This window comes from Convolutriloba macropyga, chromosome 5 (assembly GCF_964194025.1).
Source record: "Convolutriloba macropyga chromosome 5, txConMacr16.3, whole genome shotgun sequence".
NCBI classification, from domain to species: Eukaryota; Metazoa; Xenacoelomorpha; order Acoela; family Convolutidae; genus Convolutriloba; species Convolutriloba macropyga.
Genome location: NC_134472.1, coordinates 31762917 through 31780588, shown reverse-complemented (window position 1 = coordinate 31780588; position 17672 = coordinate 31762917). Strand labels below are relative to the sequence as shown.

At 38.5% G+C, this 17672-nt stretch overlaps 3 protein-coding genes across 5 annotated transcripts in view; all 3 read right to left on the bottom strand.

The window, feature by feature from the left end:
- LOC142339330 (transmembrane protease serine 11G-like) overlaps positions 1 to 17672 on the bottom strand; it is a 528023-nt gene that overhangs the window by 30433 nt on the left and 479918 nt on the right. The gene's annotated exons all lie outside the window — the stretch shown is intronic.
- Positions 1 to 17672, bottom strand: part of LOC142339327 (ubiquinone biosynthesis protein COQ4 homolog, mitochondrial-like) — a 549842-nt gene that overhangs the window by 314444 nt on the left and 217726 nt on the right. The gene's annotated exons all lie outside the window — the stretch shown is intronic.
- LOC142339318 (uncharacterized) lies at positions 12789 to 15905 on the bottom strand. Of its 2 annotated transcripts, none has more exons than XM_075389271.1 (9): positions 15746 to 15905; positions 15348 to 15476; positions 14953 to 15045; positions 14830 to 14889; positions 14461 to 14538; positions 14332 to 14397; positions 13657 to 13932; positions 12966 to 13080; positions 12789 to 12883 (listed from the first exon to the last, which is right to left on the bottom strand). In XM_075389271.1, exons 1-8 carry the CDS (start codon positions 15783 to 15785, stop codon positions 13043 to 13045), a joined length of 780 nt encoding a protein of 259 aa, XP_075245386.1. In that variant the 5' UTR covers positions 15786 to 15905; the 3' UTR covers positions 12789 to 12883; positions 12966 to 13042. The 2 variants fall into 2 exon arrangements, with proteins under 2 accessions (XP_075245386.1, XP_075245385.1); XM_075389270.1 differs by having other exon boundaries at positions 12789 to 12869.

Sequence of the window (17672 nt, the reverse complement as noted above, 5' to 3'; positions counted from 1 at the left end):
AGTCATCCCCTCCGCCCTTTGCTGAAAAAGACATTAAAATTTATCTGGACTGAACAGCACGGAAATTGGTTTAACGAAACAAAATTTTGCATCGAGAACGCTACCGAAAATAGTCATTATAACCCGCAACTCGAACCACGCGTAAAATGTGATGCGTCCCGTTCCGGTCTTAGAGCGACACTTCAACAGTTGACAGTTGATGGGTGGAAACCAATCGCATTTACGTCTCGATTTTTAAAATCTTGAGAAGAACGATATAGCGTAAATAAACTCAAACTCCTCGGGGTAGTCTGGTCTATCGATTATTTCAAAAATTACCTCTATGGTAAACTTTTCACAGTGTTTACGGATCATCGAGCAAATTTTCCGGAAATTTAAAAACTAAATTTTATCAAAAAATTGCTAAGGCTGGAGTAAAAAAATTGATAACCATTACAATAACTATAGAAACTAAATGATAGTTTACCATCAAATCTTGGAGGAGGCCCCTAGGACCTTGGTGCCGGAAAAAACGCCGGAAAAAATGATAAAAAATTCAAAAAGACCACTTAACACTTCTCTCGCTAGGCGAAATACAAGTAATTGTAAAGAATCATATCAAATTCGGAATGGGAGATATCTCGCTAAGCGCGAAACTAACTTGAATAGGACTAATTTCCCACCAATTAAACAACATTCCACAAATTTTACTAAAAGTCACAACCCAAAATTAGCATCATAACTTTTTGCCTTAAATCAATCTACAAATCAGTTGACTACTCCATCAAATTTCAATCATAAAATCGATATAAATTATATCAACACAACAGCACATAAGATGCCTTCAAAGAAACGCATCACCAGAGTCCGTTTCAACGATGCTTTTCATTGCGCAAATCAAAGTTCATCAACAGCAATATCCTCACGCGCCGCAAATCAGGCAACGAACTCGGCGAACGCAACTCACTCCCCAAATCAACCGTTAACTTCCTCAGCCGCTACTCGTGCCGCAAATCCGCGAACAATCTTAACCCCAACATCCCCAGCCGTATCTTCTAACCCCAGCACACCCCTCACACCAAGCCCTCAAGTTCCTACATTTGATCATATTGTAGGAAAAAAATTCAACAAATCACTCATCGCATCATTAACGAGTAAAGACGCCGTATTAAAAGAAGTCCGAGACTGCATCCTAAAAGATAACAAAGCTCGTTGGAAAGCCCTCAGCCCATATACCCACTCATATTGGAGAGATCTACAAATGCACTCCGGCTGCGTCTGTATTGATGAAAAGGTGGCGAAACCAAACGTGTTGCGAGAGGCGTTACTCGACGATATACACGCAAGCAACCCGGGTACGTGGGGGATGGTTTGTATGGCCACTCACTGCTGGTGGCCATACTTGAACCGTGAGATAATCGTCAAAGAGACAGAGTGCAAACCCTGCACCGCTATCGGTAAGAACTTAAAATCTGTAATCCCTGCTAAACAATTTAAACCTCACGTTGAACCATTTATACCTTGCGTTGAACCAAATCAAGAAATGCAAATTGATTTTGGGGGACCTATTTTTGACGAAAAGGGTAATGAAATATACTTCTTAGCCGCTATAGATCGATTTTCTAAATATCTAACTGAATGTTCTCAAATTCTTGGACATGTATTTTGAAAGTCATGGAGTTCCACGCTCCATCAGATTGGATCAAGCGAAATGTTTAGTTGGAAACCAAGTAAAGACCTTCTTCAATAAGAATAATATTCAATTTATTGAAGCTACAGTTAATGATCAACGCGCTATTGGTTTGGTGAAAAGGTTAATTCAAACAATTAAGATTAGATTGACATGTATTAAAGAAGAAATCGCAAGTAACCTATTTCATGCGAGACATGCATTAAAAATAATCATCCACCAATTGCGAATATGCAACCAAAAAACAACAAAGATCTCGCCGTTCGTAGCACATTTTGGTCAAAAACATAATCGCTACAAAACCTAAATTGTCTAATCGGTCTTACGAAAATATCGTCAATAATTATTTAGATGAGGACACTAAAACACCTGAGGAAATCCTTCCCGATGACAAATGGGTAAACGGATACCGCAGCAATATAGAGGTGGAAATCGGGATGACCCGCGCAGCGAGAGAAGCAAGTCAACGCGAGCAAGCAAACACGGACGGCGAATCCCGGTTTATTCGCACAAACGCATGCCGCGCAATACCGGTGACAGAGCGAGCAGTGCAACTCAAACTGGCCCGCAAAAGTGCAAGGCAAAAGACGGTCCGAAAAGAATTTTGAGGGCCTCTATGAGGTGTTGGCGCCAGGATCCAACATACTGAAGGTCAGCCCAACAACCTCTACCATCAAAGAGCCAGGCAAACCAACGGTAACAGTCCGCAATAGTTATATTGCAAAGTTTTGCACGACACAGGAGAGACAAACTCCATTAAAAGTTTATGCTGATAGAAGGGGTCCCCAAACTTGTGAGAAATTAGTAGAAGAACAGATTCAATCACACATAAAGCAATTCACGCGCAAACTTAAAGGCGATAAAAAGATGAAGCACAGAAAACGAGACCCGGGCAGCGGGGTATCGTCGTCGCGTTCTAACATCTCACGCTTTATGCAAGGGCGAATTCCAAAAATGCCAAGTCCGTTGCTCTACATAGTCAAACTGCTCTACCCCAACACAATCCGCCAAGCGAATTAGGAATTCCCGAACAATCGGCTTCATCATCGGCACTTCAACAATTGGATTCTGCCTTCAAACACGGCAAACGTTCCTCAGATAGAACTAGACGAAGCCCTTCATATTATGGATTTGAATCACCATCGGTGCACGAGTAAAACGTGAAAAACATAAAACTGAATTTCAATTCAAACTGAATTAATCATAAACTTTTAAATTAATATTACCTATTTCTTAGTTATGATAACCAGTACATATATTGTTATTACTTATTTAACCGGGCACCAAGTATTCGTTTATATATATTGTAATTACTTTTATGCATACGAAAATTGCTATCGTTAAAATTTTCTTCGTCGGATCAGCAGATATGTGATACCCAAGGATATAATCCTTTGTCATTTGTTTGATGCAGTACATTTTAATACGATGCCTTTAATTGAGTTCAATTTATTTGCCTTTCTTTATTCAGTTCATACTTTGTTCAATTCTCGTCTTATGATCATTTGAATACTTCCTTTCTTGGTTTCCCACTTCGTGATCAGACATGTCTGATCACGCATTCTAGATTTGCTTATAAGCACTTCAGTTCACTTTTCAAGTCTTGCATTTCAATTTCAGTTGAACATCTCTCTTTACAAACCCGCTCCGCGAGTAAGCATAAAATACTCAAGTCAGGATTTCGCTCCGCGAATCGCAAATTCAATAATAGTAAACGCACCGGCGTTTCGAGTAACTTCTCAATAAATATAAAGTACGACAGGACGAATAGTCAAAAGCGTCAGACGAAAATTCGGCCAAACGAAAAATCACAAAAAAAGACCGACAGGACTATTATAATTGCTAGAAAATTCGTTTGAGAGCAAATAATCAAAATTTAAAGCTTTACTCTCGGTCATCTTACAATTTTTTCAAGTTACCACAGATTGAAATTATAAGCGAAAAATTGAACCAGTTACTGCATAGAGAAATTTTCTGCAAAGAGTTTCCCAATTTTTTTTCATATTCTCGTTTGAATGAGTGGTACGCGAGATATCATGAAAGATATTTTATCTAAATGCGAATTTGTAATATTTCAAATTTTTCACATTTCGCATTTATGAAGAGAAAAAATTATAACATCACAATTCTACAAATAGTCTTCCAGCCTGGTAATGAAAATAGCTTATCGTGATATGAACAAATTAAAGTTGTCCTGGGTCATTCAACAGCTTACAGCGAGTGCACAAAATTTCAGCAGTGTACGGAATTTAAAATATAACACTGCGAAACACTAGCACACTAACGGATCTTCGAAGAAATTTGTAAGCAGCAGCGAAGCACTTGACAATTATTTACTTAAAGTGCCATTAGCTGTCTTGGATTGAATATACCAAAGTGTCAAAATCAGTTATTTTTTTCTCACTTTTTTCCAAAATTTTTGAATTTATTGTTTTCAAAACCCAAAAATCAAAATAGTATAATATAAAAAGCTTGAATCATTAATTATATGTGCAAATTTAATCCAATTGCGTGAAAAGAAGCATAAGTGTTGAAAACTTAAACGAGAATGGAGTCCAAAACGTCCGTTTTTTAAACCCAAAATGTTCAAAACGTCTTAAAAAACAAGGAAAATGATTTAACCTAATGCAATCATTTTTCAAAGACAGAAATTGCAAAAAAAAACCGCATTCAAGTGCCGGACGTTAAGAGTGGAAAAGCAATGTTCTCTCTGCTCCTCAAATTTCTGAGTATATCAACTTTATATTTATCTGAGTATATAAACAAAGTGAAAAGGCCTAAGATTGAACCGAAACTAAAAAGAAAACTTAACTTTTTTAGGCAATTATGAATCATGTTCATAAAAAGACGTTTTGCTTAATTTCATTAATTTCTTAATTTGACTGTCATTTTTTTAAAATTTGGTCATGTAGTTATGTTGTTGCTAAAATGATAAGTTATTTTTTGCGTTCCATTTCTTGAAGCCGTTTTTCTTTCTACAAGTCCATATAGGTTACGTGCATCAGTCAGTAGTTCCGTCTTTTTAATGGAAAATTAGAAACTTATACAAGAAATTTGTCCTAATCAAGTAATGCGAATAGATTTGATCGGATTTTTCGAAATGATTTTCCCAATACATTCATTGTTCATTCTAAGCCTAGTTTTTTGTTAAAATCAGATTGACATTTCTTGCTAGTGGTTTTGTTCTCGCTATCGACATTTTGACATTGATTTTCTGTTTTTTATCTGATTTTTTTTAGAAAAGGTTTTCCCAATTCACTCATAGTCCGTTCTAGGTCTAGTTTTTTATTTAGTCAATGAAAATTGTCTCATGAATGAGGTTTGGTCATCGGCTAGTAATTCACATGAAAATAATTTTAAAACTCTCGGGAGTAGGCAGTACCAAAACTTTTCTTTGGGATAAAAATTTTCTGCTCAACTTGGCCTGCCGATATTTTTCTCAAAAATATAAAAGCGTGTTGCCATTATAAAGCCCCTTGAGAGTGAAATAATTTAATTGTGGGACTTTTCAAACTCCGAGACATCGATCTTTTGTGACTTTACGTTTTGACACATTTTTACCACTTTTTCGTCATTCTTATTCAACTTTTCTGTTTTGCTAAAAAAATTTTCTGTTTGTTTACCAAAAAGGTTATTGTATTGTATATTCTTTATTTGAGAATTTCACACCTTTGATGTTAGGTATTTAGGAAAAACTGAAGCTGAAGGTTCGTCAAACAATAAGACGCTGTAAGATCACTATGTTATCTCAATACTGCTCAACAATTTTTAATGACGGAAATACACACATACATCAGCAGAAAACTTTGTATGCCTATAAATCAGTGCGTTCTGTTTTTCCGCAGTACTTTTGCGATCTTTGGGTATATAATTGGTTAGATCTTTTACATCAATACTTGATTTTTTCGCATCGTATTTTTGCAACTCTATTTTCTGCTTCAATTTGAACTCAGTTCATAAAAATCTGCTCACCAGCCTGCTTTAGTGTATTGCTAATTTTTATCTCTACATGTAAAAGCCGCCCAAAACCACAACACCACGAAACTTTCAAATAGCCGCAAAAGCTTCGATGAATAGCAAGAATTTGAATCGTATTGGGGTGCTGTATTTTTTCAAGACCTGTTCACACATTTTCATGATTTTTGAAGTCAAATTGGAGTAGTGATTTTGTTCACGCCGAAACAAGAAATGGAGCGAAAAAGCGAGTGGCTTTGCGGCGTGATATTTTATATTCAATTTTTTTGATCGGATTTTTCGAAATGATTTTCCCAATACATTCATTGTTCATTCTAAGCCTAGTTTTTTGTTAAAATCAGATTGACATTTCTTGCTAGTGGTTTTGTTCTCGCTATCGACATTTTGACATTGATTTTCTGTTTTTTATCTGATTTTTTTTAGAAAAGGTTTTCCCAATTCACTCATAGTCCGTTCTAGGTCTAGTTTTTTATTTAGTCAATGAAAATTGTCTCATGAATGAGGTTTGGTCATCGGCTAGTAATTCACATGAAAATAATTTTAAAACTCTCGGGAGTAGGCAGTACCAAAACTTTTCTTTGGGATAAAAATTTTCTGCTCAACTTGGCCTGCCGATATTTTTCTCAAAAATATAAAAGCGTGTTGCCATTATAAAGCCCCTTGAGAGTGAAATAATTTAATTGTGGGACTTTTCAAACTCCGAGACATCGATCTTTTGTGACTTTACGTTTTGACACATTTTTACCACTTTTTCGTCATTCTTATTCAACTTTTCTGTTTTGCTAAAAAATATTTTCTGTTTGTTTACCAAAAAGGTTATTGTATTGTATATTCTTTATTTGAGAATTTCACACCTTTGATGTTAGGTATTTAGGAAAAACTGAAGCTGAAGGTTCGTCTAACAATAAGACGCTGTAAGATCACTATGTTATCTCAATACTGCTCAACAATTTTTAATGACGGAAATACACACATACATCAGCAGAAAACTTTGTATGCCTATAAATCAGTGCGTTCTGTTTTTCCGCAGTACTTTTGCGATCTTTGGGTATATAATTGGTTAGATCTTTTACATCAATACTTGATTTTTTCGCATCGTATTTTTGCAACTCTATTTTCTGCTTCAATTTGAACTCAGTTCATAAAAATCTGCTCACTAGCCTGCTTTAGTGTATTGCTAATTTTTATCTCTACATGTAAAAGCCGCCCAAAACCACAACACGAAACTTTCAAATAGCCGCAAAAGCTTCGATGAATAGCAAGAATTTGAATTGTATTGGGGCGCTGTATTTTTTCAAGATCTGTTCACACATTTTCATGATTTTTGAAGTCAAGTTGGAGTAGTGATTTTATTCACGCCGAAACAAGAAATGGAGCGAAAAAGCGAGTGGCTTTGCGGCGTGATATTTTATATTCAATTTTTTTGATCGGATTTTTCTAAATGATTTTCCCAATCCATTCATTGTTCATTCTAAGCCTAGTTTTTTGTTAAAATCATATTGACATTTCTTGCTAGTGGTTTTGTTCTCGCTATCGACATTTCGACATTGATTTTCTGTTTTTTATCTGATTTTTTTTAGAAATGGTTTTCCCAATTCACTCATAGTCCGTTCTAGGTCTAGGTTTTTATTTAGTCAATGAAAATTTTTTGAATTGTACGTCAGGACTTGTCCTGCTGGTTTTTTTTTATTTTGTAAAGATTTTTGTTAAGACCGTATGACCTCACAAGCACTTCAAATCCGCTTTTTTATTTTTTGACTTCTTGACTGTCAATTTCAAAGAGATAAGGTCAAGTGAATGTGTATCAAAAGAGGCAGCATGAACTTAATGCTGCCTCTTTTGACACACATTCACTTGACCTCAAAGTCAATTTCAAAGTCAGGAAGTCATTTTTCAGAGTGAGGTAAGTCAAGTGTGACCAAAAATTTAATCACGCGAATGAACAGAAAAACTCGCTCCACTAAGAGTGAAAACTGACGTCACGCACGCACTTCGGTTGGAATTGCATGAACGAATGAACAAAAAGCAGATTTGAAGTGTTTGTGAGGTCATATGGTCGAAACAAAAATCTTGACGAAATAAAAAAATATAGCAGAACAACTCCTGACGAACAATTCAAAGAATTTTCATTGACTAAACAAAAAATTAGACCTAGAACGGACTATTAGTGAAATGGGCAAAACCATTTCTAAAAAAAGATAAAAACAGAAAATCAATGTCAAAATGCCGCTAGCGAGAAAAAAGACTAGCGAGAAATGTAAATTTGATTCTAACAAAAAATTAGGCCTAGAATGAACTATGAATGGATTGCGAAAACCATTTAGAAATCCGATCCAAAAATTTAGAAATCAGCAAAAACCAAAGTGAAATTGCCGCATATGAACAAAACACCACTAGTGAGAAAGCGAATTTTTGTTCAAACAACGTTTGCTCATTCTACTTTAAAATTAGCGCAAAGAATTTGCACGCCGCAAAACCATTCAAATTCTTTGACTTGTAAAAAACACCAAGAGAAGGCCAATAATAGCCCCAGCTATTGCTGTGCGGCTATTAATGACAGAAGTATTGATTACGTCCCTCTACTCGAAGCCAGTGAGCTTCTGACGCTTATTGAGTACCGCGTAGTGGTGCAGTTCAACATGTTCTGCCAGAATTGTGAAGTGACTTCTACAAAGTCTGGTAAACTTGTTTAAACACGGAACTTGCTAATTTGACAATTTGTAAATGTTTTTTAAATTCGACATTTTGTAAAGCAGTTCAATTATGCGTTACGTGACGTTGAGCTCTTTTACCCGGGTGAAGTCTTTGACCTCAATGTAATCATAATTATTGGCACAGAAACGCCTTGTTAGCGCAATTTTTTGTAGGAATTTTAATGATAGTACATCCACAATTTTACATTCCGAAAAAGTATACACTGTGAATTTTATTCAATGAAGTTTTTCAACAAATTAGAGGTAGCTTGCATGAACTATTCTTTTGACTGTTCTTAAGGATCTCAAAGAGTTGTAAAAGGCTATTGTGCCTTATTCGAGATTCTTGTTGATAAAAGCTGATTTTGTTTTTTTTTAAAATTGATTGCTGCTTATGATTCATCAACGAAATTGAAATTGTAAATCCCGGTCAAAATAATGACGAACTGCAAAAAATATTCGGGAGATGTTTTTATACTCTCGAGCTGGTTCAGCGCGGAAATGCTCGTAGTGCGGAAGTGCTTAGTTTATAAGCCTGTCTAAAATTTTCTCTCATGAAACGCTGAAGTAATCTTCAATCTTATTTTGCTCGTACAGATGTTTTGGGGAATGGTAAAGTTAAAAAATCAAACTTTCACTCTGCCTGCAGGGTACTCAAATATACCTGCAAGAGCAGATAAATATGAGTGACTCTTTTACTATATGCCCCGACCCCCCCCCCTCCCCCCTTCGGCTTAGTGGTCGCATACCCCCATCATGGTAAATATAGCGGGTCTTTCCCATTATATCCAGCCCTCAGTGGTTATGGTAAACACAAAATAGTCGCGAGGTACAGTTTCGTGGGAGGTCTATAATGGGAAAGTTCCGACATAAGTTAACATCTTATGAGCGTTAAGCTCATCGGGAACAAAACTATAAATAAAAATTTATTTCAGTTGTTTCAATAATATATCTTTGTCATGTCTTCGCTCTGGTCTCGTATCTCGTTCACACTTTCTGAAACAATTTTGCTGTCAACTATCCATTGGTACTATACTGGCTTAAAGCAAGTTTTTTAAAATGCCAATTGACATATTCGAGAAGGAGAGTAACCTTCTTGAATTCAATTCAATTGTCCATCGCCAGCGCTTGTCGGCAGCTTCAGGTCTCCAGCTCACAAAGGTAACTTACAAAATAGAGCAGCGGGAATCTGCTCCAGAAAATCCTGAAAAAACCAATTTAACATTTTGCTCGAATCTTGATCTACATGCCCCTGAATTCCTTTGCAAGCTCCACTTCATCAAGTTTCATTACCCGAACGATACCCCTGAATTCTAGGGGAGGCTAGGTTTCGCTGGTGAGGGTTTGCGTGTGTTGGGGTGGATGGGGGGAGGGGTTGGGGGTGAGGGGGAAGGGACGAAGTGGAGGGGGCGGATGGGTGTTGAGGGTGGGCCTAGTTTGCGGGTTTACGGGAGGAATAAAATGGAGGGTTGGAGTAGGGGTGGTTGTGTCTTAAGTGCGAGTCCAAACCATGAGTTTGCATACTTAGACTGAGCTGTAATGCTCTGTAAGAGAATTTAATGCCCTCTGGTACGTTTTGCCTGGTTATACCGTTATATGGTCAGACAAAACAATCAGATAGAATTGCATAAAGACCAGAATGCCCAATATAATTGCCACTATATTAACTGCATGCCCAATATAATTACTTATGTCATTTCATTTTATTCATTTCATTTCAATCAGGGACATTGATGATCACCAGCTGGGATGGGGCTATATGGAGGATTTGAATACTCACGCTCTCTTGTACTTTCAACTGAACTACTATCCGAGTCAGGGAACTGGAAAATTCCCGCCTGCCGTCCTCCACTCAACAGCGGTAGACGTGGCTCAGTAGCCAGCGAAGTCGAACTGTCGGGCGGGTTAGCAGCCCGGGTTGATCTTGATCCGCTGAACACAGACGACAACTCTGGGGTGGTCAAGTTTGAAGACAAGTACCCCGATCCGTTAATCTGCTCACCAGCCTGCTTTAGTGTATTGCTAATTTTTATCTCTACATGTAAAAGCCGCCCAAAACCACAACACGAAACTTTCAAATAGCCGCAAAAGCTTCGATGAATAGCAAGAATTTGAATTGTATTGGGGCGCTGTATTTTTTCAAGATCTGTTCACACATTTTCATGATTTTTGAAGTCAAATTGGAGTAGTGATTTTGTTCACGCCGAAACAAGAAATGGAGCGAAAAAGCGAGTGGCTTTGCGGCGTGATATTTTATATTCAATTTTTTTGATCGGATTTTTCTAAATGATTTTCCCAATCCATTCATTGTTCATTCTAAGCCTAGTTTTTTGTTAAAATCATATTGACATTTCTTGCTAGTGGTTTTGTTCTCGCTATCGACATTTCGACATTGATTTTCTGTTTTTTATCTGATTTTTTTTAGAAATGGTTTTCCCAATTCACTCATAGTCCGTTCTAGGTCTAGGTTTTTATTTAGTCAATGAAAATTTTTTGAATTGTACGTCAGGACTTGTCCTGCTGGTTTTTTTTTATTTTGTAAAGATTTTTGTTAAGACCGTATGACCTCACAAGCACTTCAAATCCGCTTTTTTATTTTTTGACTTCTTGACTGTCAATTTCAAAGAGATAAGGTCAAGTGAATGTGTATCAAAAGAGGCAGCATGAACTTAATGCTGCCTCTTTTGACACACATTCACTTGACCTCAAAGTCAATTTCAAAGTCAGGAAGTCATTTTTCAGAGTGAGGTAAGTCAAGTGTGACCAAAAATTTAATCACGCGAATGAACAGAAAAACTCGCTCCACTAAGAGTGAAAACTGACGTCACGCACGCACTTCGGTTGGAATTGCATGAACGAATGAACAAAAAGCAGATTTGAAGTGTTTGTGAGGTCATATGGTCGAAACAAAAATCTTGACGAAATAAAAAAATATAGCAGAACAACTCCTGACGAACAATTCAAAGAATTTTCATTGACTAAACAAAAAATTAGACCTAGAACGGACTATTAGTGAAATGGGCAAAACCATTTCTAAAAAAAGATAAAAACAGAAAATCAATGTCAAAATGCCGCTAGCGAGAAAAAAGACTAGCGAGAAATGTAAATTTGATTCTAACAAAAAATTAGGCCTAAAATGAACTATGAATGGATTGCGAAAACCATTTAGAAATCCGATCCAAAAATTTAGAAATCAGCAAAAACCAAAGTGAAATTGCCGCATATGAACAAAACACCACTAGTGAGAAAGCGAATTTTTGTTCAAACAACGTTTGCTCACTCTACTTTAAAATTAGCGCAAAAAATTTGCACGCCGCAAAACCATTCAAATTATTTGACTTGTAAAAAACACCAAGAGAAGGCCAATAATAGCCCCAGCTATTGCTGTGCGGCTATTAATGACAGAAGTATTGATTACGTCCCTCTACTCGAAGCCAGTGAGCTTCTGACGCTTATTGAGTACCGCGTAGTGGTGCAGTTCAACATGTTCTGCCAGAATTGTGAAGTGACTTCTACAAAGTCTGGTAAACTTGTTTAAACACGGAACTTGCTAATTTGACAATTTGTAAATGTTTTTTAAATTCGACATTTTGTAAAGCAGTTCAATTATGCGTTACGTGACGTTGAGCTCTTTTACCCGGGTGAAGTCTTTGACCTCAATGTAATCATAATTATTGGCACAGAAACGCCTTGTTAGCGCAATTTTTTGTAGGAATTTTAATGATAGTACATCCACAATTTTACATTCCGAAAAAGTATACACTGTGAATTTTATTCAATGAAGTTTTTCAACAAATTAGAGGTAGCTTGCATGAACTATTCTTTTGACTGTTCTTAAGGATCTCAAAGAGTTGTAAAAGGCTATTGTGCCTTATTCGAGATTCTTGTTGATAAAAGCTGATTTTGTTTTTTTTTAAAATTGATTGCTGCTTATGATTCATCAACGAAATTGAAATTGTAAATCCCGGTCAAAATAATGACGAACTGCACAAAATATTCGGGAGATGTTTTTATACTCTCGAGCTGGTTCAGCGCGGAAATGCTCGTAGTGCGGAAGTGCTTAGTTTATAAGCCTGTCTAAAATTTTCTCTCATGAAACGCTGAAGTAATCTTCAATCTTATTTTGCTCGTACAGATGTTTTGGGGAATGGTAAAGTTAAAAAATCAAACTTTCACTCTGCCTGCAGGGTACTCAAATATACCTGCAAGAGCAGATAAATATGAGTGACTCTTACTATTTGCCCCGACCCCCCCCCCTCCCCCCTTCGGCTTAGTGGTCGCATACCCCCATCATGGTAAATATAGCGGGTCTTTCCCATTATATCCAGCCCTCAGTGGTTATGGTAAACACAAAATAGTCGCGAGGTACAGTTTCGTGGGAGGTCTATAATGGGAAAGTTCCGACATAAGTTAACATCTTATGAGCGTTAAGCTCATCGGGAACAAAACTATAAATAAAAATTTATTTCAGTTGTTTCAATAATATATCTTTGTCATGTCTTCGCTCTGGTCTCGTATCTCGTTCACACTTTCTGAAACAATTTTGCTGTCAACTATCCATTGGTACTATACTGGCTTAAAGCAAGTTTTTTAAAATGCCAATTGACATATTCGAGAAGGAGAGTAACCTTCTTGAATTCAATTCTTCAATTGTCCATCGCCAGCGCTTGTCTGCAGCTTCAGGTCTCCAGCTCACAAAGGTAACTTACAAAATAGAGCAGCGGGAATCTGCTCCAGAAAATCCTGAAAAAACCAATTTAACATTTTGCTCGAATCTTGATCTACATGCCCCTGAATTCCTTTGCAAGCTCCACTTCATCAAGTTTCATTACCCGAATGATACCCCTAAATTCTAGGGGAGGCTAGGTTTCGCTGGTGAGGGTTTGCGTGTGTTGGGGTGGATGGGGGGAGGGGTTGGGGGTGAGGGGGAAGGGACGAAGTGGAGGGGGCGGATGGGTGTTGAGGGTGGGCCTAGTTTGCGGGTTTACGGGAGGAATAAAATGGAGGGTTGGAGTAGGGGTGGTTGTGTCTTAAGTGGGAGTCCAAACCATGAGTTTGCATACTTAGACTGAGCTGTAATGCTCTGTAAGAGAATTTAATGCCCTCTGGTACGTTTTGCCTGGTTATACCGTTATATGGTCAGACAAAACAATCAGATAGAATTGCATAAAGACCAGAATGCCCAATATAATTGCCACTATATTAACTGCATGCCCAATATAATTACTTATGTCATTTCATTTTATTCATTTCATTTCAATCAGGGACATTGATGATCACCAGCTGGGATGGGGCTATATGGAGGATTTGAATACTCACGCTCTCTTGTACTTTCAACTGAACTACTATCCGAGTCAGGGAACTGGAAAATTCCCGCCTGCCGTCCTCCACTCAACAGCGGTAGACGTGGCTCAGTAGCCAGCGAAGTCGAACTGTCGGGCGGGTTAGCAGCCCGGGTTGATCCTGATCCGCTGAACACAGACGACAACTCTGGGGTGGTCAAGTTTGAAGACAAGTACCCCGATCCGTTAAGGGCATCAACTGAATTCAGTCCAGCCTCCTCGTGCTGGACTTGCATCCCTGCAGTGACTATCACTGAAACAACAAATTCCTTTTTCAACATTTTCACTCCCTATTTTCGGGACTGTCCCGCCGGGATGCGACAGTGAACTGACTATTTCGATTGGGTACAAGTTAGTTTTGAGGGAGGACGTGTGTTTATGGGCACTATCATGGGTGTTTCATGGGATCTTTATAGTGGGTGCATAACTTTGTATGCAACATGCAACCCCCAACGGTTCTTGTTTAGACAAATATTTTTAGTTGGTGGTAATGGCTTATTTCGTTCTGCTTACAGCTGGTGGTACAATTATTAAATGCACATTGCTTTTGCGGGGTCTCGAATTATAGCAGTTTTTTACGTGAAGTATGGGTGGTGTGGTGGTTGTTTGGGGGGGGGGGGGGTTTGGGGGGATGGCAACCCCATTTACGTACAAAGCGGTGTCACTCTCAAGCCCCTCCGTTCAGCAAGAGTTCTTCGTCCTCTTTGATCAGCTGCTGCTATAACATAATTTCCATTTACAGAGGGCATAATAATAAAATGTCAAAGCTCTAAAAACTCACGTCCGACAGCAATGGCCGTATCCGTAATTCCCGTGGCGTTGAAATGGTCTGTCGCAAGCCCAGTGAAACCCTCGTTTCCTAAACCGAACCCTCTTGCAGAATTTTTGGAACAATGATTGGTTTGAGAGAAATGCGAGTTGTGCTTAAAAGCAAGTTTGCTGGTTCAACGTATACTTGGATATGTGTACTAGAAACGCATACTAGAGAAATGAAGCCTTGAGTAACAGGCGCGATGGAACGGTTCATACAGATATGGGACAGACCAGTTGGTGTCACATTCAGCACAGAAGTAGGTTTGCAAGAGGTTCTCATTTTCATAGTTGCACCTGCTTAGATTCCCCAACACTTTACAGTTCTATAGGAACGTACCGGTAACTTGGCCTCTAGGCATCAGGACCTGATGTGCCGCAGTCATGAAAGTCGGCAACGCTGAAGCAAAAACATTAATGTAAATTCATTCGCCTCTTTTTAAATTGTAGCAAACTGCCTTACGAAATCTCAAGCCTTGTTGCCAGTGCAGCACCCTGGCGACAGATCGCACCATTTGCGCATCTTGAACCAAGTTTCTTGTCAACACAGGTACCGCTGAAATGAATACAAGAGTAACCCGGTACCAAGTATCAAATGTAGTTAGTAACGTTGCGAAAGCAGCCAAGGTGGCCTCATTTTATATCGTAGCTCTTAATCCCGTCCCTCAATATTGAGCTTTCCCACTATAGGCCTCCCCACCCCTAAATTATAGTTATCTATTAGGGTACATAGCGAAGACCACTTCGCCGAAATCTAAAGCCCTTATTACTCTAAATAAACGATACTGTGGGCTCCAGTCGCTATTATGACGAAGACCTGGTCTAGTTGGCTCATCAGAATTAGCATTACAGACTTACGTAACAGGTTTTGTCTGTGTTCCCACACTCCACGCGAGTGCAACCTGAGGAACACCCACAACAGTTCACGTGGGGGGACAGCACCTCCAGCCTCCACCATTCGATCATACATCCTTTCATCACTTTCATCTTAAACATCTTGCAAATCAACACAGGAAAACAATTTAGGGATCATCTATTGTTTTGACCCCCCCCCCCCCCAGCTTAGTGGTCTTATATTTTTACGCCCCCAGGCGCACGTGCTTTTTTACATAGTAACGTGCTACATATAATTTGTAACGGGGGGGGGCGTAAAAAACACTGTTGGTCCCAAAACAGAATAGACCCCAATTTAGAAAGCATTTACAAGGATGCAAGTTTCATTCTACTGTAAACCGATGCCTCGAAAATCTACTTACTGGTAAGAAAATAGTTCTGCTTGTTCACATTGGGTGCCATAGTTCCAAATCTGATCAACTTTTCCCAAAATTCTGCTCCAAATTCAATGCAACTCAATTGTAGACGCTTAGGTAGAATTATGAGCAATGATTGCTCGACTCACACTATTGCGCGACAAAGTCAGCTCCCTCCAAATTTCTCGCGCTTATTTGACATACCCGAAATGAAATCTCTATGATTTCTGACTTCCGAATTTCTCATTGTTCACGTTGACATCTTGAAAAATCGGAAAGTTATAGTCCAAAAACTTTGGTCTTTTCCATTTTATACTCCAAAACATTGCCCCGCTGGTTTAATAACGGTAATTGAGGATTTTATAGGTTGTAATCCCCCTAATTTGGGGGTTCCATAATTAGAAAAGGAACTGCCCTTCATCCTGCCTCATGAACAAGAATTTCATGTGATCTTTTCTGATTGCGCCCCAATGTACGCCCAGTTAAGGACCAGTTAAAGTGTCATTACACAGTAAATTGGCACTCTTCTCTTTATGCCATGTCCACCGGTGCTTTTCGTTACCCCTCAGTTCCAGATGCTGTTTTATATACCCAAGTCGAGGTTGGATCTTTTCCGTTTGTCCCCCCCCCCCCCCCCCCCGCTTAGTGGGTGCATATTATTTGCACCCCCCAAACGCACGTGCCATATTTTGACATAATGATTTTCTATGTAAAGGCACGCGGTCTGTAATTGGCGGGCGCATAACGTACTGAGGGGGCAGAAACGGAAAAGATCGAGGTTTTTGGGCAAATTTTTGCAAGGAATGCGGTGAATGCGGCGAATTTTGTAAGAAATAAGGTGATTGCGGTGAATGGGCGGAAAAAAACAGTTCACCGCATTTTACCGCATTTACAAAAATTAATTGAGACATTCACCGCATTCTGTTACAAAAATTCACCACGTCTAATTTTGAGGCAAATTAATGTAAGGAATGCTGTGAAAAAAATTCACCGCATTTCACCGCATTTCTTTTAAAAATTCACCGCAAAACTCACCGCTTTTCTTACAAAAATTCACCGCATTTGTTTTCCAACGTTTATTCAATCTGACTTAAATTCAGAAGAAATTTCAAAGTTGCAGTGACAGATGGCACAGAAGAATATGAAGTTGTAGACATGCAGGATGTGTGAGGTTCAACCCCGCATACGGAAGTTTCTTTTTGTAAGAATTCCGTTGAATGCGGTGAAAATAAATAATTCACCGCAATTCAACGCTTTCATCGCTTCATTTTTGACGCATTTCACCGCCTTTCGTAGGAAAATTCACCGCCAAACCTCGACCCGGGTAGCATCTTATTTTGTGGGTTTGATTGATACCAGGCCGCTTTCAGCACATTAAAAAATTTGAGCTTCATCTAGTCAATATTCACCATTCTTTCCCATTACAGCCCCCCATGAAATTATAGCACCCCCCATTATGGTATATTTGCCATGATTGGGGGGCTATTAGATTATCTTGCCATTAAGCTGGGGGGGGGGGGTGGCTATAAAAAGAAAGGCCCATATTCACCAGGTGTAATTCAACTGAATACTTGCTAACTTTGCTTGCATGAAAAAATATATATTATCACACGGTTGTTATGGCCATAGAGAAGTTATCTGTTGAATAAATTCGAGAAGGCAAAAGGAACTGTGTGGTAATGTTTTTAATTAACTCTCGTTGCGATTACAGCAGTTTCCTAGCTGGAAACACTGTTGCCGTCATTAGGTTAAGTGTTTAGCTCACTCTTTTATCGCCACTGTTGATATAGTTACAGTGATGATAAAAGAGTGCGATAAAGTCGTAGTCTAATGACCCAGCGAATTTCTTAATGTCAATTGCACTTAAAAGTGTTATTTCACCGGTAAGGTATGCAACTGTTGTTACCACAACGTAGTTGATAAAAATCACTGT